Source organism: Panicum virgatum, chromosome 3N (genome assembly GCF_016808335.1).
Source record: "Panicum virgatum strain AP13 chromosome 3N, P.virgatum_v5, whole genome shotgun sequence".
Classification (NCBI taxonomy): Eukaryota; Viridiplantae; Streptophyta; class Magnoliopsida; order Poales; family Poaceae; genus Panicum; species Panicum virgatum.
The window spans coordinates 9,528,469-9,553,228 of record NC_053147.1 but is presented as its reverse complement, the minus strand read 5'-3'; the positions used below and the strand labels follow the sequence as shown (position 1 = coordinate 9,553,228).

General features: G+C 43.6%; 2 protein-coding genes across 5 annotated transcripts; one reads left to right on the top strand and one right to left on the bottom strand.

Moving 5' to 3' along the window:
* Window positions 1-734: 734 nt before the first annotated feature.
* On the top strand, window positions 735-5,194 carry LOC120664224 (ribosome biogenesis protein NOP53-like). Its single transcript, XM_039943320.1, has 11 exons — window positions 735-1,091; window positions 1,532-1,710; window positions 1,790-1,861; window positions 2,057-2,137; window positions 2,319-2,429; window positions 2,788-2,873; window positions 3,515-3,634; window positions 3,719-3,841; window positions 4,090-4,156; window positions 4,225-4,301; window positions 4,769-5,194. The coding sequence occupies exons 1-11, from the start codon at window positions 878-880 to the stop codon at window positions 4,779-4,781; spliced, it is 1,143 nt and encodes a 380-aa protein (XP_039799254.1). The 5' UTR covers window positions 735-877; the 3' UTR covers window positions 4,782-5,194.
* A 125-nt stretch (window positions 5,195-5,319) lies between these two features.
* Window positions 5,320-12,034, bottom strand: LOC120664221 (LEC14B homolog). Of its 4 annotated transcripts, none has more exons than XM_039943316.1 (10): window positions 11,875-12,034; window positions 11,157-11,667; window positions 10,945-11,064; window positions 9,788-9,865; window positions 9,479-9,655; window positions 8,692-8,769; window positions 8,174-8,346; window positions 7,939-8,094; window positions 6,244-6,304; window positions 5,320-5,882 (listed from the first exon to the last, which is right to left on the bottom strand). In XM_039943316.1, the coding sequence occupies exons 2-10, from the start codon at window positions 11,511-11,513 to the stop codon at window positions 5,664-5,666; spliced, it is 1,419 nt and encodes a 472-aa protein (XP_039799250.1). In that variant the 5' UTR covers window positions 11,514-11,667; window positions 11,875-12,034; the 3' UTR covers window positions 5,320-5,663. The 4 variants fall into 4 exon arrangements, with proteins under 4 accessions (XP_039799250.1, XP_039799251.1, XP_039799253.1 ...); XM_039943317.1 differs by having other exon boundaries at window positions 11,157-11,745; window positions 11,875-12,028; XM_039943319.1 differs by having other exon boundaries at window positions 5,381-5,882; window positions 6,244-6,299.
* Window positions 12,035-24,760: the final 12,726 nt, after the last annotated feature.

Genomic DNA, 24,760 nt, shown 5'->3' with positions numbered 1-24,760 from the left:
TGGAATATAGTTATTATACCTGACAGGTATGATGTACTACATTATAAGAGAAATTTACACCTATAATTTTCATGTTTTCAAATTATATATTTTCAAAACCATCAATGGCCACAGTTCAAACGTTTGACCAAATTTTGTAGTTAAGTATTTGTGAACGGAGGGAGTAATATGACATTATAAATTTACAGTCAATGATTCACAAAAAAGAATATTACGGTCCAAACGCCAAAAGAACTCTTATTCGAAGAAGTTATGTCATCACCAACTTGAAATGTAAAATGGGTGTAAATTTTTCTTCCTAAAACAAAAATATACTCCTTTACTTATAGTACACAACGTCTACTGTATATTTGGGACACAGAAAAAAAACCATTAAGGCTGCGTTTAGTTCCCAAAAAAATTTGCGCAGTACCCATTACATCGAATTTTCGGATACATACATGAAGCATTAAATGCAGTTGAAAAAAATAACTAATTACATAGTCTAACTGATTCCTACGAGATGAATCTAGTGATGCTAATTAATCTATGATTGAACATTAATTGTCAAATAACAACGAAATGTGCTACGGTAGCCAAATCCAAACTTTTTCACCAACTAAACACCCCCTCAACTTGAGTGCTTGGATATAATTTTTCCTCTTTGAGGGGTGCAATTCTGTTGCTCTGCCGCCTCTGCGGATGGAACATTTGCGTTGTTAAAGAACAAATGGCCCCCAACATTGAGGCCCACCTGCCAGTGACACCACTGAGACCGCAGAAACCCTAGCTCCCACCGAAACTCCCTCATCTCCCCAAACCTCCACCCCGCCCTCCTCTACCGGCGGCTTCCTTTACCTCCACCGCGTGCGAGTGAACGAGAGCGGCGGCGGCGGCGATGGGGAAGGCGTCGAAGGGCTCGCGGAAAGGGAAGAAGGCGTGGCGCGCCAACATCAGCACCGACGACATCGACGACTTCTTCGAGAAGCAGACGCGCGACGCCCACGCCGGCGCCGTCGCCATCCCCTCGCTCCCCTCTGATTCCCTTTTCTACGTCGACAAGCCCGCTGCCTCCACTTCGGCAACTAGCGCCTCTGACACACCAACCAAAGGTCAGCCCCGTCCCCTTACGCCGCCACTGACTTCTTCTCCTCCCGTTCGGTTTCAGGTTCAGGATTATCGTGGTAGTTTCGGGTTCTGATGGAGAGCTAAATTTCTTTTGGGATGCAGCACAGTTAAAGTTTGCTTTTTCTAAAGTAACACACCGGGAATATTCACGGCGATGGATTTTAAATCGCTCAGTAGATGTTTATGACATGATGACGTTCCAATCTTCAAATTTGAGTCTCGCGTGTGTAATACTTAGTATCCAGGTCCCTTTGATCTTCATGACCAGGGGGTTCATATCTGTAATGGAATTGATATGATTGCTTAGGATTGTAGTCTATTTGATTACATGTGTCAAGTTAGCGTTACTTGCTACATATGCAACTAAGCTCTTTTCCTGCTAATGCATTCCCTGGCATAGCTGAAATTTGATTACTGCTTCCAGATATTCCTTCCAAGAGGAAGATCGAGAAGAAGAGAGAGAAGGTTCTTTACCATGAGAGTTTGTTGAAGCGGAACCCATTTGTACAGCCAATCCCATCTTCTGTGGTGAGGAAGAAGGATAAGAAGAAGGCGAAGAAGAAGGAATTGCAGGAGACACATGGAGAAAAAAGTGTCCCCATGGTATTCACCATTTGAAACGAGTGACTTGTTTTCTGTTTTTTCTGTCCAGCTTGCTAATGGTGGGATTGTCTTTCCACAGGAAGATGATTCTGCTGAAAAGAACCTTGACATATGGGCTGGGGATGGTAATGGAGATACCAAGGCCAAAAAGGTGACGAGAGGCTCCTTAATGCACACTAATGTTTGCATCTGAAAGCATGTGAAATTGCATTTGCAAACTATATGATGTTTTATTAATTATTATGCATACAGAAATCTGTTTTTGAAATGCTGAACTTGGTGGCTTCAGCACATTTTTTGTGGCCCAACTAAGTGTTTGTTTTTCAATTTGTATTTCTACTTATAGAGATCTACTACATCAGTGATTCCTGCTGTTGAAGTTGAGGCCCCAGGATGCTCATTTAATCCTCCATTCGAAGCACATCAAGTATGTGTTATATTTGTTTTGTGAAATTGCAGATACCTTCTTCGATATATCCCATTCCTCAGTAGTTTCTAATTCCCAGTCGATATTTTTTACAATTATGACAGCACAAGAGGACCCTCCACCTTTTACTTAAAGTGATGAAAAGTCATTTTTCTCATGCAGTTTATGTTGGTATTTGTAGGATGCTCTTGCTCAAGCAGTTGCGGACGAAAGGCAAAAAGTGCTCATGAAAGAGTTGGGGCCCACACCTGTACCGCTCATAGTTCCTGGTGAAGCTATAACTGAAGAAGATGTAAGTTTTGTAGTTGAGGCTTATGCAGCTCTGTTATGATATGTTGCAATTTAGTCATTGCCCTATCCTAATGGAGCCTTCCTATCCATGCTTTTAACTGCACATCTATTATGATTGGATCTGTTGGTTTTTTTAATTGATATGCAGAAATCCATATTTATATAAATATCTAAAAGTGATTCACCAGGGTTAAAAAATTACGTCTATTTGGCATGTAAATATGTAGGGTTTTCACCTTCAGGGTGCTTCTGTTTCTTGTCTTTTGAAAGGCAACTGATATGACATCTCATTAATTGCCCGCTTTATATACTTCCTCTGCACAGTGTTTTACCATTACAACCTTTTATGTGGCTTGCAGAAATTCTTTCTTGATGCTGATGATGGAGATGATGATGTCGCAGACGATGATGGAGATCAGGATGCTGATGCTTCAGTTGGACAAAGGTTAGACCCGACAATATATAGTACTTATGTAACAACTAAGTGTTGTTTTGGAATTTTGGCATTGTTAGACGAAAATCTGCACATAATACTTCTTGGAACACTGGTTACATTTTAACGTCTACCAAAAGCTTGAAAAGTTGTGATACCACGAAAATCCTTTTCTTGAAAAATCAGCTTATATATCATCATGATTTGTTTGAAAATATTGGCAGTGTCACTGTGGACATAGCATAAAGTATTACTTATTTGGATTAATGATGATTGTAAAAAAAAGTTAGTATCAGCTTTTTGTTTGCGTAATTTTTTATATAATCTGCAATATTGGAGATGTTACATATGTACCTACATTCCTGCATTTGAAGCTAACAAAGCAAGGCATGCTCTTTTGGTAATTCCCTAAATTATACTAGAAATGATGTTTAAAGTTTCTGAAAATGACCATGAAAGCCACATTCCTTTATTTTGGAATCAGATCTGGGAGGGATCATCCGTTTTTTTGGACAAACATTCTGTCATAATTATTCAAATTTCAAATAGATATTTCATGACACAATATATTGGACTCATGATGTTTATTGTTAGTCTGATCTGTATTTGAAGGTATTATTGTGTTTTCAATTTTTTGATTTATTCCTTTTCAGGAAGAACAAAACAAAAAGAGTTACAAGAGTAGAAATGAACAAAAGAGCTCGTCTTAAGGAGAGGTTAAGAGCAGAGGCAGAAGCAAAGAAAATGGAAAATATTTCAAAAGAAATAGACAGGTAGTTTTTATGTTCAGAGGTTGTGAACCTTCATATGATATTTTTTTTAGCAAAGGCGCACATATTTACCATTACTTTATGCAGTTTGCCAAATATAATTGATGAGATAGCTAAAGAGGATGAAGAAAAGGAAAAGAGGCGCCTAAGGCGAACTGTTGTTAAAGAGGAGAGGCTTAAATCAGGCCCACCTCGTCTGGGCAGACACAAGTACAATTCTAAACTAACTGATTAGTTTGCCTTTGGTTATGCTAGTGATTCTTATATTTTCTTTTCACGCAATTCATGATGAAAGTGGCTATGGTATTCTAAGATGCTTTGCAAATCACTAATGCATTTATATCTTACATTTAATGATGTGATGGTAGATTACAGGGCACATTGAGGCATTGTCCTTAGTACATGTAATGGGTTTTTTAGTTCTCTGATTAATAATCACAAAACTCAAATTATAACAGATTTGAACCAGCTCCTGTTCAAGTTCTTTTGACTGAAGAGATTAGTGGCTCCCTTAGAAAGCTAAAGGTAACAGCCACTTCTTGTTTTATTGTTTCTTGATTATTATGCAGTAGTTAACAACAAAGTTTGTGTAGGGGTGTTGTAATCTCGTGAGGGATCGCTACAAGAGCATTGAGAAACGTGGAATACTTGCACCAAGCAAGAGAATAAGGTTTACCCCGTTTTCCCTCCAAAAGCAGAGTTGTTTTCAAACTCGCTTTCAGCACGTGTGCTTTTCTTTCATATTGTCTTTTGTACTCCCATGCTGCCTACTTATGTTGATGCATCTTGACTGGGGTTTGAAATAATATGCTTTGTGCACTGACCACTTAGGCAATCTAGCAACTGATTTTAGCTATCCATTGAACCATCGTGTTCAATAAATCCTGATATATTGATGTTCACCTTAATTTGCAGTGCAAATAATTGTTTTATGGAAAAAACATCGCTTTAAGTATCATTCCCACTGATTTCAAGGAACATGTCTTGCGGCTTTTGAAAAGCTAGTCTGTCGTATTAAGTCTCTTTTGTTGTTAATTTTGCTTAGGTCACTTGGCGTTCACCCTCGGTATAACACTCTGGTTAATAAGATACATAATTCTGCATGATACCAGTGCTAACAAACCCATTCATGTGCAGCAAACGTCGGTAGAGAATCAAGGTCCAATATGATGGATGATAAGGTGATCTTAACCTTGTTTTCTCCTACAATATCAAGGGGAATGCACTTCTGATGGATTGAAGAGGCTTACGAAATTGGTGCTGATAAAAGACGAGAAGATCCAGATATAAGTGAAGAGCCTGTTTTATCGCATTCTTATTTCCTTTCACATGTTCAGTGTCAACTAGGCAGTCAATCTTTAGCGCTAGCAATATTTTGTGAGCCTGTGAGGCAAAATTTTGCAATAGACCTTTTCAGTTGTTAGTGCTTAGCAGATGCAACGTGGTGTAATAGCATATTTGTATCAGTTCTGTTCTAGTAGATGGTAGTGATTGCTATACTATTGCCATAAACGCAAATGTCATGATTCGGGAATGGCCAAGCTGGGGTAAGTTGATCAGGTTGCTGAATGCTGACCGAAGAAACTCACACTTGACCGGTGAGATTAGCTAAAAAATGTAGTACTACAGTTAATTGTAGACTTAAATTTGGATGCAATTGAATTAACAAAACAATCTTCACAATCCTATTCCAGGAATTTTTTTCCTTTAAGATACTACTATTTCCTTATTGGCATTTGGCACGTCTTATTATCAGAAAAAGGCACCACATCTTTACCAGGTAAACATTATTGCACATTTTCTTTCCTACGAAGGCACCATGTCTTTACCAAGCTAACATTACTGCATGACTATTCTCGTCAAACGGCACTGTACAGTGTACACATTGCTCAGTTGCGATCTGAAACTACAAAGCAAACGACATGTTCATCGCCATTAGTATACGCTCTTTGGAGAAGACATCATCTTGCTTCCCAACTCTCAGCACCAGCACCAAACTTCGTTTTTGACAATACACCAGCACGAAACTTCTCTACATCATGAAGGGATCACCGTATGGCTGAAAGTAAGGGCTTGCCCTCTGCTCATCGGTGACAAGCATTGATGGGTTTTTTTCATCACCTGAGGCCTCCCACCGAGCAACATAACCATCCCAGGAGGAGGTCACGAGCGTTGGGTAGCACGGATGCCAGGTGCAGTCTCTGATAACTGAGCTATGCCATGAGAGCCTCTCAACGGTCTTCCCGCTTACCTGCACGAACATTAGGTTCAGAGCAGCACTCGAAACATTCTTTGTGCTGAAAGATAAAATGCGTCAATGTATATTGGATATGCAGCTGCTGCTGTGCGGGCAGAACTAAGTTTATCTGCTGAGAATTTAGACCACAATGTTCTGTATTGTTGTGGTGTTGCCAACCAAGGAGCCCCAAAACAAACATTTAGTGACTAGATTCTAGTTGTGTGTAAGGCCACAATTGCATCAGGGAACTAGATTCTAGTTGTGTGTAAGGCCACAATTGCATCAGGGAACTAGATACTCGATAGTTAACACAATGCTGATGTAATTGGATATCCAAACACTGTACTTCAAGGAGAAGATGGAAGCAACATACCACATCATAAATATGTACAGACTTGTCACTGGATCCTGTGTATATGTACCTCTGGCCTGTGCTGAAATGGAAAACGCAATAATGGAAGAAAGAAATGAATATAGAGTTTGCAATGTTAGGAAATGCCACTTATGCTAATTGAAAAGCATTAGGGAAATTAAGAACATGCTTTATTTTTTATTTGCGCTATGTTATTACGGAAACCAAATAGTAATTATAAAATACTACGCACCTACAGACTACAGAAACCAAGCTTGCTACAAACCAACAGATGGCGGATGGGCCATTGGCCCAATGGTAAAGACCTAGTGTGGGAGGCAGCTAGCGGGGGTTCAAACCCCCGCACCGCACCGCACCTGCTCAGATTTTTCGGGGTTTTCTTCAGGAGGAGCCTCAAGCACCTGTGGACCACAATGGGATGATGTGCCTGTCCCTTTGCACTCAGTAGGCATGTACGTATAGGTTGTAGTTTCTAGTTAGATAGGGAGTGCGTGTGGTGTGTTGTGAGTTTTCTAGTTAGACAGGGAGTTAGATAGGGGCCAGCCAAAGGATGCTAGCCCAGTTGGTTAGTCACTCCGGCGGCACCCCTCAGGTCCTGAGTTCGACTCCCCGTGGGAGCGAATTTCAGGTTGAGGGTAAAAAAATCCCCTCGCTGGCCCCGTGTGCCAAAGCACTGGTTGTGAGACGACCCTGGTCGGCCTGAGGACCCTTACATGGCCCAGGCAGGTAGTTCCCAGGGGTTACGTCTCCCAGTGTCAGGGCGGGGCCAGGGTTCGGGGATTTTCTCGGTCGGGGAAGCCGAGGCTTCTTCTTAAGCTAATACCGGTGGGGCGGTCTTTCCCCACCCGGCCGAGTTTTTAGTTGAGATACTACAACTTGTACCTAGGTTGAAGCATTCAAAAAAAAAACAGATGGCTGGATTAAATACTTAGATATGTCAAACATGTTTATCACATTACTCTCTAAAAAATTCTGTGTGAACTAAGAGATTTCTAACAACAAATTATGTTAACCTATGACATTTGATATTACCATTTTATTAAGTTATTTCTGAGCTTCAATTTACCTTTGTTTCCCTCTTTACATGCTATTCCAAGTAAGCAAAGTATATTATCATTCACATGTTGGAGTTTTGAAAGATAAACTTACACACAAGTTGGATACACAATGTCTAAAGAAAACCCAGCTGAATGATCTGAACAAGTTCACCCAATGTTATAACTTATAATTGCACATCATGAACTTACATGCTGTTGAAATTCAATTTTTGTAATAAATGTGCTTCTGAAAATTTGATAATTTTGTTCAGAACATGCCATGTTGGCATTATAACATTGGTAATAAGGTGCAAATGCAATATTAAATTACTGAACTTTCATGGGGAAAGAGGAGCCACCGACAGAAGTGGTGTTTGTTGATTTGTCCAACTCTTGCACACAAGGGAAGAGACAAACTCAGCATTCCAGCTTATCACTGGTTTGTGTTTTTGGAAGTGTGATATCAACCTGAGTACTCTACTAGTATCCAGATTATCATTACGTCAATAGTCCAAAAGGATAATATGATAGATCCCACAATACAGTCTCATTCGATGGTTAACTTTCCACTAACAAATGCAACCTTTTTAAAGGAATTAAAGGAAAATTTCAAAACGATGGCAACAATATCAAAAATAATCTTTGGTTCCCTCCTGACCTGTGCATAGGGGAGAAGTAGCAACGGATAAGTGTTTGCAGAACTGAGTGACCTCTGTATGTGGCCAAAGACTGATCGTTTGGATGCTTATAATGATGTGCTTCTGATGGGAATGGCATCCACCTATAGTCCCAGTCCATTTTTATCACTGGGCGACTGTGAAAAGAACAGTACCAAATTGAATGTTAGAACTTAGTCAGCATTACATAACAAAGGCTATAAAGCAAGACCCTACACTTTCACGACAGAAGACATTTTCCTGATGTCCCAAAGTTTGATTCTCTGATCCTTGCAATTGGAGATGAAATACCTCCCATCACCACGGCTATCAATAAATGTAACTCCATCTAAGTGACCTGTCAAAACACCTGCTGATTTTTCCCCAGCAAGGCAACGCCTGTCCCACACCTGAGGGTTATAATTCACAAAATATTGTCAGCGAAGGTAAAATTCTACACATGGATGATTAATGATGAATACATGAAGGGGTTTTCATAAAAGAACATAAAGGGATGGTTTACTGAATTTACTTTTGCTGCAGTTTCTAATCATTACCTTCTAAAATCTAGATGTTAAATACGCAATCTTCCATTTTATAAAGTATAAAAACTTGCTTGTTTGCTTCAAGAAGTTTTGAAGCCGAACCATAAGGGAATGTGTTAGCTATAACCTATTCAGGTCCCTATTAGATAAAACAGACAATCCTAATGAAGCAAGAATAACAAAAAGGAAAACCATCCAAACAATACTAACCTTACAGAGACTATCATCACTTCCAGAGTACAACACATTGCCGCTTTCATCAGCGAAGGTAACAGCATTGACATCAGCCTTACAGAAACAACAGAGAAGAAAATGAAATCACAAAAAATATTTTCCCAACAAACATCTAGAAGAGATAAAAATATGTGCTTCTAGACATTCCAAACCTAAGATACCAAACAATATAATGAATTTGTCCTAGCCAACTCAAGTATAGTTATGGCAGTTCCATCATCAGTCAATATGAACCTTATACTGCACCATTTTTACAAATTCTGCTCGCACCATGATATTTGACAAAGCTGTCTTATAGGAAATCTATTGAATGCAATGGACTGACAGAGGCTTTGGCATGCTCACCTCTAGTCTACTTCTACTCCACTTGAAACTAGTGTTGTTTCACTTCGTCCTATTATATTTCCTCCTGAACGTGTGCCATCACTCTTGCATAAGGTATTAACATTTTATGATATAATGGGAGTACTTCCAATTGCTTCTTTTGTTATTGATGGATAAGGAGCCGGTTGTTATGGTAAGTTAGGATTAGTTTCCATCTCTATCGCTAGGAGGCCATAGCCCATGAGGCTCAATACAGACCATTCTCAGTTCGCGGTATATTCAAATTCTCGCATCTGTACTTCTACGATAGTAGCTGTTTGTATTGTCAATTTATGCATGGTTGCTAAAACATGAACAACTATTTTTTCTCTATCATACACGGAAAGCAAACACAGCAAAGTAAATCAAACAAGATAGTGTTACTCAGATGATTCCATACAATATGAGCACGGATGCGGACTGACACTTTATTTGCTGCAAGGTCATAAACATGTATTGATCTTTCATTGTTCCCAATAACAACTTCTTTACCATCTTTTGAGAATTTAACAGAAAATATTCCAAAGTCCTCATTGTCATGTTCATCGCCGGTGAAATCCAATCCCTCATGAATTTCCTGCAGAAAAAGAGAAGGACACAAACATGAATTACAAGCATATCAGTGATATTTTACGAACTCAACACGGGTATGAAGCTAAAAGTTTTTAATAGGTAACAACAAATTGAAAAGTTTGGGGATAGAACATACATTAACATTAGCATGCGATTCCTTTCCAGAACTCTGCACATTCACAATGTGAACAATAGGCGACAAACTTGAATAGGCCTGGGAAATGATCAAATCCGCTTGATGAAAAAATATGCATATCACTGAACATGAAATGCAACTTGGTAAAGTTAACAACACAGCTACCAGGGGGGGAAAAGTAAGAAGTGCATATAACAATTGATTCAATATTAAAACATAAAATAGTAAAACTTAAATAATAGTAATATGCCATGAGCACCTAAGTTGCAGTCCTCATGGGTGCCTATTTTCTTAGCAATTCAAACTCACCTAATTATTATTTTTTCTTGAATATCATTTCATTAAAGAAGAATAAATTAAAAATAGTTCAAACACACATTCCTTGCAACAGAAGCGCCAATAACAAAAATCAACAATTATTTTGTATTGTTTTTTAAGTAACAAACCTTGATGTTTAGTAAGTGCTAGAAATAACTCCTGCATTATAAAGTTGAATTTATTGAAATAAAATCTTCCTGGACCTGGTGAGGTCCTTAAGAAATGAACTAACTGTTGGCATAGCACAACACAACAATTGAAAGCTATCTTTTAAAAAAAGACAATCGCAAGTTGGCCCTCAACAGAAAGCATATGATATTGAGGATGTAGTGAATTTTGAAGAAGGAATACATACCAGGGATAAATAATTATTGACAGATCTAGAATGTAAGTTTAAAAGAAGAAAGGAAATGGAGCAATATTCAGATACACAAGTTGTATACTATTAAGACATTTGTTTTGTGATACAGGCATCCAGCTGATATGGCCATCCCAGATACACTGAACACATTGCAAGTTTGAGATCCAACTCACAGTATAAACAGATACCGTTATGGATAGAATTTGTGAAAGGATGCCCTGTAGTTTTGACAGCAAACTTATATGCTACAGGAAAAGTAGCAGAAAAAAATATTCCTTGAAAGAAGGCCTGGGAAATTTAATCATGGAAGATGACAAGAGGTTGCATCAAAAGTACGTAGGTAGTAACTTGATTACTTGATACAGTATCTTCTATAAATCGTGGTCTGACTGATGAAACACATTACAAAATTCCCCAAACACAGCAGTAAAAGGTCCAGGATCCAGTCTAAAAGGAATTCGATGCTCAAGATACTTACAAGGAATTGTTGATCAGGTGAAAGAGCAATATCTGAAACTGTCCACTGCAGACTTTTGCAGTTTATATCCTTATGAATCGTCCACCCTCTATCGGCATTGTAAACTCTGATGCGGCTTCCCTTATCACCACAATTTCGCACACAGAATCGTCAGGCACTAGACAACTTTTGTATGCTCTCATTATCTAGCATAACCACAGAAAATCACCTACCCGAAACCCAGCGACGAGCAGCGACCCATCAGCAGAGAACTGCGAGACGTAGGCCTCGCTGTCCACTTCGTCGACGCTCCACGGCCCTTTCGTCGGGATGTGCCTGCTGCCAACATAGGCGCGATCGGCCGGCGAGAACCCGGCGCCGCCCGTGCGGCCAGACTCCCTCGCCGACACGAGCCCGAAAGTCGAGAAGGGCCTCCTCCCGCGGGCGGAAGCCGCACCGCGAGTCCGGTGGCAGGGCTCCGACCTGGCCCTGGTGAGGTGGAACACCTCGTTGGCCATGGCGAAGCAGTCCAACTCGCGGTCCGCCTCCCACGACGCCTCCCCGCGAGCACTCCTCCGTACTCCTCGCATCCCCCGCTACAGCTGATGCTGCTTTGAACTAGCCGAAAATCTAGCTACCAAAGAGCCGAATTTCCCGGAGTTTGATGGAATTCGCGGTGGCAACTACTCTCTGTGACAGCAGGGAGTTCAGAGAGCAGAGCAATTTATGCGAATCATATGAATCCTGCATTGAATCGTAGGGAGAGAACAAAGGATTAGGCGGTGTTATTGAAGCTGGCACAGCACATGGTTTTCTTGTCCCCTGAACACACAACGAAAAGAAAAAAAAAGTTTCTATAAATTCCAGAAACTAGCAGCAGATTTTAGTTTGCTCGGTATCAGATTACACTCGCGGAGAAAGGAATCGAGGCAAGGATTCCTAGAACCTTACCGGGAGCTGGGATTTCGCGGAGGCCGGAGGGGGTTTTGGCCGCGTCTGCTGGCGCTGGGAAGTGAGAACAGGGGGTAGCGGCCTAGCGGGTATAAAACCGCTCCCGTCCCCCGTGCTCGCTAGCCTGCGGGCCCCATGGGGCTTCTGCGGCGTTGTCCTCGCGCGGCCGGAGGCGCAGTCGCGTGACGGTAAGGCCTGCTGGGTGCGGCCGCGCGGGACACCAGCACGTGGCGTGTGCCGTGACGTCACCCGGTGAACTGGGCCCGGGCCTCGTGCGAGTCGGATACTCGGATGGATATTTTTTTAATTAGATCTATACTATTACTATTTTTCGAGTTCACTTATCTATCATTACAATTCATCATATTGAAACTGTACCATTGCAATTTTACAACTGTCCGAAATATGCTACTACGTACCAATTCAACGTGTTTTTTAAAATTTATGGACCAGAATACTCCGGGTCTTCTTCTTCCTCTCAGCCGGTGCAGGAACTCGAGGCGGGGCGGACGAGGCTAACCGGCGGGTGCTCCAATTGCGGGCGAAGGCGGCCGGCCAGCGCCAGAGCTCGAGGCAGGCGGAACATCTCTCGATCCCCTCAGTTTTCGCACCGCATCCATGAACCATCCTCCCAGTTTTCCTCAATTTGATTTGAGTCGTTCTGTTTGATTCGATTAGTTCCTTTTTGCTTGCTTGTTTGTCCGCAGCGCACACGTTCTGGTGACTTGATTTTACTTAGAAGATCTCCTTGTCGTGCTCCAGCCGTTGGCCCTGCTCATGCTCTTGCCCTTTTGGTGGCGCACGCGCTTGGGGACCGCCGCCGCCACCGCGTCTGATCCCGCGCTGTCCACATCGGGCGCCACCAGGAAGAAGGGGAAGGCGTCGGCCGCTGTGGTGCTGTAGTTGATGGCCGGCTCGTCCATGGTCACCGCGCATAGGCAGGCGTCGTCATGGAGGGAGATGCTGCGGGTGCCGGCCGACTCGCCCATGGTGGCCAGCGCAGGTAGGCGTCGACGCGGAGGGAGATAGCCATTTGCCGGGGCGTAGGAGGGCGGACGGGAGCCTTGCGGCGGCGTGGGGCAGAGGGGCACAGGCCCAAGGCGACACGCGGGGGATCTGCCATGGAGAGAGGGAGGAAGAAGAGAGGGGATGAGAGGAAGAAGGCCGGGGTATTCTGGTCCATAAATTTTAAGAAACACAACGAAGGGGTACATAATAGCATATTTCGGAGAGTTGTAAAATTGCAATGGTACAGTTCCAATACGATGAATTATAATGGTAGACCAATGAACTCGAAACATTGTAATGGCATAGATCCAATTAACCCTTTTTTTTAGTCGGATGGTTCATTTGAGCTTGCCTTGCCTGTGTGCATCCTGGGCTTGGGCCTCGTATAGATGGGCCGTGCCCAAAAACAGATGATGCGAATAGTGTTTGAGCTAGGATCACGTTGCAAATATTGTGAAGCTTCAGGTCAAAAGGTAAATCTAGGAAAATCATCTCTCTTTTTCAGTAAACTGTGCAAGCAAAGAATTCATGATAATATTAAGTCTATTACTCAGGTGGAGAATGAATCCCTGAATGAAAATATCTGGGCTTACCTACAGAAGTTGGAAGGAAAACAGATGGAACTTTCAAGTACCTCAAAGATAAAGTGTGGAATAAAATTCATGGATGGATAGAGCAAACACTATCAGTAGGAGGAAAGGAAGTTTTAGTAAAATCTGTGGCACAGGCAATCCCTATTTATATCATGGGTTGTTTTAGATTACCAAGAGGGCTATGTCAGCATCTAAATTCTTTGATACGAAAATTCTGGTGGGGGAGTCAAAAAGGCAAAAGGAAATCTTGTTGGGTGGCTTGGGAGAAAATAACCCAGCCAAAATACATGGGGGATTTAGGTTTTAGATATTTAGAAATATTTAATCTTGCATTGCTTGCAAAACAGGCATGGCGTATGTTGATCAGACCTGAATCTTTATGCTTTCAAGTATTAAAATCAGTTTACTTCCCGTGTAGTGATATTCTCAATGTCTCTATTGGGAGTAATCCATCGAAGACCTGGAGAGCCCATATGTGATGGAATAGAGGTGCTGAACCAAGGGCTGATCAAACGAATTGGTGATGGTAAAACGACATACATTTGGGGATGTAACTGGATCCCAAGAACTGGAATGTTCAGGCCTCTTTTTTTCAAAGAAACCAAATCCGCCAACACTTGTTTTTGATTTATTTGACCATACTTCTATGACATGGAAAACAGAAAGTGAGAAACTTTTTCAATCATATGGACAATGAAGCGATCCTCCAGATTCCACTAAGTTTGAGTATACAAAATGATTGTTGGGCTTGGCATTATGAAAGAAGTGGCTTGTTTACTGTACAATCTGCTTACCGGATGATGATTGAACTGAAGAAAAGTAGAGAAGATTATTTTGAAGGCCAAACAAGTTGTTCTGATGTAGAAAAAAGGCAAAGAGAATGGAAACAATTGTGGAAAATGGAATTGCCACCCAAAATCAAAATCTTTTGTTGGCCTCGCTTTAAATTCCATCCCTACTGGTAGTGTGCTAAAAAGCAGAAATATAGTTGATACAGCTGAATGCAAATTATTTGGTGCGGATGAGGACACCTAGTACCATGCATTACTATTCTGTACTATCTCAAGATGTGTTTGGGCCCAATTAGATGAGGAGGTAACAGAAGTGATTGCTACTCTATGTATTTCTGATCCAATGCATTGGGTTTTATTTATGTGTAGCAATGTTTCACAAGCTGATGGTATACGTATTCTTGTTACATGTTGGGCAATTTGGCAGGCAAGGAGAAAAGCAATCTTTGATGGAATATTTCAAAGCCCCTTATCTATAATGGCAACAATTAATAGGGTGATAGATGAATTAAAGATTGTTGAGGGTTTTCAGAGGATAGAGAAGAGACTGTGTAACAGCCCGAAAATTCATATTAAAAAATCATTCAAATTCATTTTTTTAAAATCTAATTGCATAAATTCTTTCTTGAGCTCAACTCCTTGTGACTCCAATTCATCTTCCGACTCCATCATCATATCTCGCACACACACTAGCCAAATGCAATCAGCTCCTTTATTTCTTAATCCCTCTTGCTTCTCCTCTCCAACATGCTTACTCTCACACGTACACTATCCACACATGTAGCAGCACTTAATCACACACGCGCATGCATTCCTGGTACGTACATGCAAGCATGCAGACCAAAGCACCAAAGCTTATCCTTGTCCTCGCTCTTGCTGGCACGATTGGCCACACCTGCCCATCGCTCGCGACCACGCGCAGCACAGTGCGACCCCAACGCCATGCCGCACGCGTCGTATCACCGCAGACCGCCGCGCATCACGCTGCCGGCCACCAGCTCGCCGCTCCGCGCCAGCAGCCCCGCCCCGCGCACGCGTAGCTACAGCGTCCTCAAAACCCAGCGCCCTCGCCGGCCTTTGCCCGGCCTCGTCGCCAGCGCCGTCAAGCACAGCGCCGTGCCTGGCCGCGCTTGCTCGGCCGCTCCTCCAACCCCGGCATATAAAAGGCGGCGCCGAGCTCTCCATTCCGGCCACCCAGTCCCCGCCACCGCTCGCAAGTCACCTCGCTCTCGCTCTGCTCTTACCGCTGCACTGTCCTCGCTCTCGAGCTGTGAAGGTGAGACCCCCTAACAGCTTCTCCATCAGCAGCTCCACCCACGCCATCATCCCCGTCCTAGCCCCTCCACCTGAGTTGCGGCCATGGCTGCCACGCAGCCGGAGCCCACCGGCGCCTCCCATGCTCGAAGCCGTCATAATGAAACCCCCTTAGCCTCCTCTTTCTCCCCGTGTTCTCAGTTTCAAGTTTGGTGGCTCGTGCTGACGTACGGCAAGCAGCAGAAGCTTGGCTTGCCTCCCATGGTGACCGTGCATGAGGAGCACGAAGCCCCTGGGTGCACGAGTCTCTTCCGTTTCTGTCTTCCAGCAGGCCCACAACACTAATCAAGCCCAAAAGCCAAAATACTAATCACACAGTCCAGCCCAACTCAAACCCATCACGTGCAAGCAAAGAGTCCACTTTATTTTATTTCATGCTTAATCACTAGCCTACACCACACGTTTCACCCATCAAAGCTCCGAACCACTTTTTCATTTCCTAAATTCTTGTTAAATCATTCCATCAATTTCTCCCTACTTTCCTTCTCCTCTTTTAGCTCATTTTATTATTATGCTTGTGTGCTTGTTTGTGTGCGCCGTAGATCACGGCGTGAACGAGGGAGAACCCATCAAGGAGTTTGCCGACCAGTACCGCGACCTCGAGCCCGAGAACAAGTACCGCGAGCAGGAACTCTCGGAAGGTTTCGAAGACAACAAGTTCAATCTCACCCTTTGATGCATATTTTGTCTCAGTTTTATAAACACAACATATTGGCCTGTTTTACAAAACTGCATATGCTTTGATATGCTTTGATTGCTGAAAATATGGTTGGATAGCCACCCCTTGATTTGTTATAACCATTCCTTGACCACCTAGATTAATGTGTAAATATGACTTATTCCATTTGTATGTTAATCGCTGCTAGAATGCTTATTAGGACCTTGAACCTGGTACAACTTGTTTTATAAAAAGAAAATGTGTGAGTGTGTGGGAAGGGAGAATGTGGAATTTTTGGAAACTAAAAGAAAGATGAGTTTAGATGAGATGGATGGCACTTCTGTGTGAATTGCCAAAAGATGTGCTCGTACCTGTGTGGTTGAGCAAGGTTGGGAGATATCCATCTTGTCACAACTAAGGACCGAGTTGATGTGTCGTCTTGCCTAACTCAACTATCGTGCAAACCACTCGACCGTTGTATGTGGAAACGACTTAGCATAAACCCCACTAGTTAGTCTGATAGCCATCAGGAGAGCTGAGAGCAACGGGTGATCAAGGAGAAGGGATAAGATCGCGGTGACTTATGCCTCGGTTAAACCTCGGTGATAGGTCAATGACCCCTTGGTGGATTCCGTGGTGGCTAGTCAGGTCTAGCAAAGGTGGGTAATGACTTTGTTGGGATCTGCACCGACACTAAAATGATCGTGTTGTGGTACCTCGCTTGTGGATAAAGTAGCACACCTCTGCAGAGTATAAAATTTATTCGAATAACTGTGCCTACGGTACTGGGCGAGTTACGATTTGGTCACACAACTAGTACTTATTCTGGGAATGGATGGGTTGGCGTGAGTTGTTTTGGAAAAGTGTCCGGCAGTTGTGCCGTGTGCTACGGTGGACGAGGAGTCCGGTAGCAACTCATAAACTTGGATTCTGGGTGGATTAATCCTACGTGCTACTCAGTACAAAATAATTGTTCAAAAAATCTTTTCTTTCAAATAAACCCAAGCATAAAAATTAGCTTTCCGCAAATTAAACCGTAGCCTTATCGTTGATCTATCCTATACATGTATTCTGTTTATACCCCTTCCGTGGGTGTGGTTGGACTTGCTGAGTACGTTTGTACTCACCCTTGCTTAATTTTTACAGAGGAAGACCCAGACTTTATTCCCGAGGATATTGAGTAGTGGTTCCGTTCTGCACCCAACCTTGCCTGTGGATAGGGTCAACCGCAGGAAACTTCGTATGGCACAAGACTCTGATGACCTCTTCGTGGTTCACGTTCTTGTTTGGGTTTTAGTTGTTGTCCTCGCGATAGTGGCGCTTCATTGCCCATTACCGCGTAGAGTTGTACGGTGATGTACCATCTGATGTAATAAATGTGTTATCAGCCTCATGGGACTGATATTTGTATCATATTTGAGTCATCTCTTATGAGGGATGCTTCAGGTGGTATCAGAGCCGTAGGTTAGCCGTAGGACATGAACCCTAGGATCGAGATCCTTTTTCTAAGCCTTTCCACATTAGGACTTTCCTTACTTAACTTTTTTTCCACACAAACACTCACCGCTGACTCTTGCCCTATTCCAGATGGCTGACAATGAATGGAGTGGCGGAATTTGCCCCGCAGAGCCTGGCCTCCCTAAGTTATTGCTACTCAGCCTGTAACGCGTCGGAGTTGTGGACCCACTGGAGTACACCTACCGGGAGTATGACTCCAGGGGCACCCTTCGGTGTGACTTGATGATCTTCGTGGGAAAGAGTACCCGTTATCCTGACGTGGAACCCTGGTTCATCTCCACCACTAGCTTTTGCTTCCCGGACACCTACCGAAAGGCCGCCCGAAAAGCTCTGCGACGCCTGCGTGTGGTTTACAAACATCATCTTCAGCGGACTCCTATGGGATTTTCCCACCTACTAAAGGAAGAGGACGCTCGTGGTTTGCCCGGATGAGAGGACTTGGGAGGGAAGAAGAAGAACTAGAAGATACGGTCTCCCACCTATCCATCTACCTCACCGGCTTGGACCAACTCTACCGCGAACAGGCGGCACAACTGAAATACCAAATCCGCAGGGCAGAAAAGGTAATCCAAGAGATGGAAGTACAACGGATAAGAGCCATACAAGCCGAGAACTCCCTAGGCGCTCTCCAAACCCAATGGCAAAACTACGAGGCGTACAGGACAGAAGCTGGGTTGTTAGAAGAAGAACCCGAAGAAACCCATTGGAATAAGGGTACTTAGACTGAAGATGAGGTGTTAGAGCAGTGTCTTTCACCAAAGAAACGCCCTATCCAGATCGAGGAAGAGTTCCCATGATAGGAGAGTAGTACACCTAAGCTTGAGCCTCTATCCTAATAATCGTGTATCTATGGTAAATGTACCCCACCCTGTTGTAATAATAAGGACCATATATCCCCTTTGTACCCAAATATATGTGCAAAGCTTGTTCGCCTTTTTTTTTATTTTCAGATGGCTGAGGAAGGATGGACCCAGGGCATTTGCCAAGCTGCACCTGGCTTCTCCAGCCTTTTGATCAATGCCCTGGAGAGTCTTGGTGTTTCGGAACGCCCAATGTACTACAGCAGGAAGTACGAGCACCATGGTACCCTCCGCGGCAGGGTGATCCTAATCATCACCAAAAGTGACCGCTACCCCGACATCCAGCTATGGCAAGTGACCGCCACGGGGTTTAGGTACCAAGACACCTATCCCTTGGTCGTCAGGAAGGCGCTCCGTTATTTGTGCCGAATTTTTGAGGGACACCTCGCCCCCACACCGATGAGGTTCTTTCCTCCAGCCATCAGAACCCCAATTTGGGAGGCTCACATGAGAAGCCTGGAACAGTGCCGCCATGAAGAGGACCCCCTGTATCAAGTGGCTACTTACCTAGCCTCCTTGGATCAGCTCTTTGACGAGCAAGCCAGCATCCTGAGGGAGCAGACCCATCGGGCCGAGCAAGCAGAGCTCGCGGTAAGAATGCATCAGATCCGGGTGGCTCAAGCCGAGACAAGAGCCGCAGTCTCGGTCAGTAGTGAAGCAGTTGCCCAGGAGAGCCTCAGGCAGGCCCGGGACCGGCGTATGCAAGAATGGACTAGAAGTGGAATGCCAGTCCCAGCAATTGGGGAAAACCATGTCCTACTTGGGATGCCGATTATAGGATGGGGACCACTTTTAGGGACCCCACAAGCCCCACCCGAGAACCCTGAAGGGCCTACTGCCGCCGTTGAAGGAGAAGCTGCTGGGCAACTCCTAGAAAATGGAAACCTAGAGCACGGCGAGCAAGGACTAATGATTCCTCTAGAAGCACACTCCGTCCCAGAAGAAGGCTCGCCCCACGAGTAGCATGTCCCGAAAACACCCTAGAAAAAGCCCTCCCAGCCCCTTTGGCTTAAGTTGTACCCTTAATTGGTCTTTGTACTCGGACGTCTAGTACGCGTTTTGGCCTCGTCCCAGTGTTGTACCTCCCTTGTAGTAATGAAGATGTTTGTGCTTGTTGTTTGCTAGTCTGTGTGTTTGTTAAACTGTGTGCTTTTCGGCAGAAGGTGGATTCTGCCTTTTCAAAAATACGAACTAAATAACTTAAATATCATTTAATTTTAATCCCAGTCTCTCAAAGACTCTACCCAATCTACAGATGGCTTCCTGACGCGGTTCAGGAGCCTCCCACAGTCGGACCCCTGCAGCCTCTGGCGCGGGAGGACCGCCTAACGGACAGGACCCTCGTCAGGGAGAACAGGAAGTGAGCCAGAACGGAGGAGGAAACCAAGGAGAAGCGCCACTGCCACCACCTCCACCTTTCGGGGACCTGGCACAGGCAATAAGCAATCAGACCCTCATACTGGAAACTCTGGCCAATGCCCTCATCAACAAGCGGCCACGAGAGCATACCATGAATGACAAGCTGACAGCTTTCCTGAGAACCAAGCCACCCACCTTTGCCGGATCCAGCAACCCTTTGGAGGCAGATGACTGGCTGCGTGTGATTTAGAGGAAGCTCGAGCCGTTCGAGTGCCAAGATCGAGACAAAGTTCTTCTGGCAGCTCACCAACTCACCGGAACTGCCTTAACTTGGTGGGAAAATTACTGTGCCACTGCCGAAGATGCCTCCACCATCACTTGGAATGAATTTGTGAAGGATTTCTGTCGCTACCATATCCCCACAGCCACCATGAAGCGCAAGGCGGATGAGTTCCGTGAACTGCAGCAAGGGAGCCAGTCAGTGGAAGAGTACACCTACCAGTTCATGGAGCTTGCCCGCTATGCACCAGAGGAAGTGGACAAGGATGAAAAGAAGTATGACATGTTCAAGAAGGGACTGAACCCAGAACTTTGGACCCTGCTTACCCCTCAGATCTACCCGGACTTCAATACGCTGATGAACATAGCCATCCTCACATAAAGGGCCAAAGCTGAAGAAAGGAAGGAAAACAAGCGTAAGTTCCTGGAAAGTAAGGCCCGCCAGCAGAACCGCTTCCAGAAACCAAGAAGTTCCAGCTATACTGCACCAAGATCTCAGGCCCCATTGCAGTATAGGACCCAGTCCTAAGTGACAGGCCTTCAGGCCCCTAACACACAGTTCAGGAGCCAGACCACCATGAAAGCCCCGCAGAGCAATGCCAGCTAAGTCAACACCAACAACAACAATGCTAGGGTCTGTTTCAACTGCCGTGAGACAGGGCATTACATTGCCAACTGCCCATATGCCAAAAACAAGCCTGCTGCATCAGCCTTCTCCAACTTGGTGAATGGGTCTAGACCAAGGATTACATTACCAGTGATACAACATTTATCAGTGAGCTCCGGTAACGATAATCGATTGAAAATCGGTGAAAAATCGCCAAAACCAATTGGTAAAGGGACCCAAATTCAAAAAATGAAAATCGACAATTTATCGTCGATAATCGATGCGAACCGAACGATTTATCGCTTCGCCTACTGAAAATGTGTTTTGGCATTGGAAAAAATATAAAGGTTTGATAGCATTTAATTTTTTAGGTTATGTATTATATTATATTAGATAAATTACACATACATGCATAATTTTGCATATGGAATTGCCTAAGAAATAAATATGTTTACATATTTTGCCCATGAAATTGCATAAAGCACATGAATTTGCACATGTATACAAACCACGAAGTGCATAGTTCATATAAATAAACGAGTGCATAGTCCATACAAACTTCATAGTTCACAGGATAACCACTCCCTCCATCATCATTGTCATCATCATCGTCATCATCGGTGTTGCCTTCATCACCACCACCACTAGGCTCAGGTGTTGTCTCATTGCTCGCAAGCTCTTCCTCTTGAGGGCTCCTAATCATTTTTCCCTTCTTTTCTGGTGGCCCAGGTCAGAGAACTTTTGTCTTCCTCTTGCCAAGATGTGTATCACCAACATTCTCACCTGCCCATTGCTCTAAATTTTCATTGTCCTCTGCCAAAGAAGTGAACATTGGATTAGGAAGGGGAACATCACTAATATCAGAGTCCTCATCCAATGTTGGAGGGGCATTGGATCTGCCGTGCTCCATCCAATCTTGAATAGCACTTTGTTGGCGATAGAATGAAAGATCCATCATTCTACTCACAGGACAAAGTCACTAGGCTCAACTGTGCTTCTTGCTCGCTGGATACGAAGTCGAAGGTTGTAGTTCGCAAAAACCAACTGATGCAACTTCTTGTGTCCCAGCCGATTTCGCAATTTTGTGTGGATGAAGGCAAAAGTACTCCAATTCCTCTCACATTCACTTGATGAGGCACATTGAGAGAGAAGCTTCATTGCAAGGCGTTGAAGTGTTGGAGTATCAATACCAAACATAGACCACCAACTAGCCGGTGAAGTAGCATGATCAGTGGCCATCCTCCTAGCTAGCTCTCCAGCAAAATCTCCTCGCTTTTGCTTAAAAAACACAGCTTCCTGAAGTGCAGCAGCCGCTGTGTTTGTATCACACATCCTTTCTAAACATTTGCGAAGATTTGTCATTAAGGAATCTGTTGTCCCCATGGTATAATTCACCATCGGATTCAAAACACAAGCACCTTGCACATAAATCCCTAGCATGACAGTGGACATCCTCCTATCTATTATCTCCATGATATGTTCAAAACGAGTCGGATTTTTTTGACTTAAGTTGGCAGCATATGTCTGACTTAAGTTAGATAAAAATATTTTTTTCCTGAGCAAACAATTGTTCCTTTCAACATGTGACAACATTCTGGAATCAAGAGAATGTCTAGTTTTTTATAAAAATAAGTTCTCTACTTTTTATGAATTTTTTTAAATTTTTGAATTTTCTATTGAAATCCAGCGAAATTTCAGTCGGTTTACGTTTTCAGTTAGCATCAATAACGATAAATTTTACCGATAATCGCGATTATCGAGCGGTTTTGTTTTCCATGGTCTAGACCACCTATATCCGGAGCCAACCGTGTCCCCATCGGCAGCAACAACAAGGGCAACAATAACAGCCAGCAGCCTTATGGACGAGCCCGCGTCAACCACATCAATGCGCAGGAGGCTCAGGGTGCACAAGGAGTGGTACTTGGTGAGTTCCTAGTCAGCTCAACTCTGGCAACATTATTATTTGATTCTGGAGCATCACACTCATTCATATCGTCAAACTTCATGGATAAGCATAAAATACCTACGATACTATTAAAATACCCCTATTAATCCTGACGCCTGGAGGTGACATCAAGTGTCAACTAGGCTGTTTACGGGTAAGGATCAATTTAAGTGGGATAGAATTCCTAGCAGACCTAGTAGTACTTAAGTCCAAGGGAATAGACGTGATCCTTGGAATGGACTGGTTAAGCCTACACAATGGCCTCATAGGTTGTGCTGACAAGGTAGTACATCTAACCAACTCAGATGGGATGCAAGTGACTTGCCATACTCGAGGAAGTGGACCAGACCCAATGGTTTTCAGTATGGATGTGAAATCCTTAGAAGGAGTTCCAGTTGTGAATGAATACCCTGATGTTTTCCCCGACGAACTCCCTAGAATGCCACCAGACCGGGACATAGAGTTCTCCATTGACCTTATCGCAGGGATCTCTCCCATAGCAAAGAGACCCTATAGGATGGCAGGCTCAGAACTAGCAGAGCTGAAGAAGCAATTAGAAGAGTTACAACAAAGTGGTTTTATCAGACCAAGTTCATCCCCATGGGGAGCCCCAGTCCTATTTGTCAAAAAGAAGGACGGGAGTATGAGGATGTGTGTAGATTATCGTGCACTGAATGAGGTTACCATAAAAAATTAGTACCCTCTCTCCAGAATTGATGATCTCTTCGATCAGCTAAAAGGAGCCAAGTACTTCTCCAAGATTGATCTGAGATCAGGATATCACCAGCTCAAGATTAAAGAAAGTGACATCCCAAAGACAGCTTTTGTCACCCGTTATGGGCAATTTGAGTTTACTGTGATGTCTTTTGGACTCACTAATGTACCTGCTTATTTCATGAACCTCATGAACAAGGTATTTATGGATGAGTTAGATAAGTTTGTCGTAGTCTTTATTGACGTACGACATACTCATCTACTCCAAAAGTGCTCAAGAGCATGAACAACATCTAAGAGTGGTTCTGGAAAAGCTAAGAGCACATAAGCTATATGCCAAATTCAGCAAGTGTGAATTTTGGCTTGAGAAAGTAGCTTTCCTTGGTCATATTTTGACCGCAGAAGGAGTAGCAGTTGACCCCGAGAAAGTTGAGGCAGTTTCCAATTGGCAGCAGCCAACCAATGTTAGTGAAATCAGAAGCTTTCTTGGATTAGCTGGGTATTATCGGAGGTTCATTGAAGGATTTTCCAAGATAGCCCGGCCCATGACATAACTACTCAAGAAGGATAAGAAATTCACCTGGACAGAGTCATGTGAAAGAAGTTTTCAAAAATTGAAGAGTAGATTGACGACCGCCCCAGTGCTGACCCTACCGGATATTCATCGGGACTTTGTCATCTATTGTGATGCATCCCGACAAATTTTAGGGTGTGTCCTTATGCAAGATGGGAAAGTAGTGGCATATTCTTCCCGTCAGCTCAAGCCTCATGAGCAAAATTACCCAACCCATGACTTGAAGTTTGCAGCCATAGTGCATGCCTTCAAGATTTATGGGCACTACCTGATTGGAAATAAGTGTGAGATATACACGGATCATAAGAGTCTGAAGTATATTTTCACCTAACCAGATCTAAACCTCAGACAGAGAAGATGGTTAGACCTACTCAAGGATTATAATGTGGAAATTCACTACCACCCTGGCAAAGCTAACGTGGTAGCCGATGCCTTAAGCCGGAAATCTTATGGACCCAAGGATGCTCATCTGCGAGAGAAAATGACACGATTGAATGTGCACATTGTCCCACGAGGCTCCCGCCATACACTGAACATCCAACCCACACTAGAGGACAGAATCAGAAAGGCCCAAGATTCGGATAAGGATTTAATGAAAATCCGCAAACATACTGGAGAAAACAAAGCACCGGATTTCCGAGTAGATGATAAGGGAATTTTATGGTA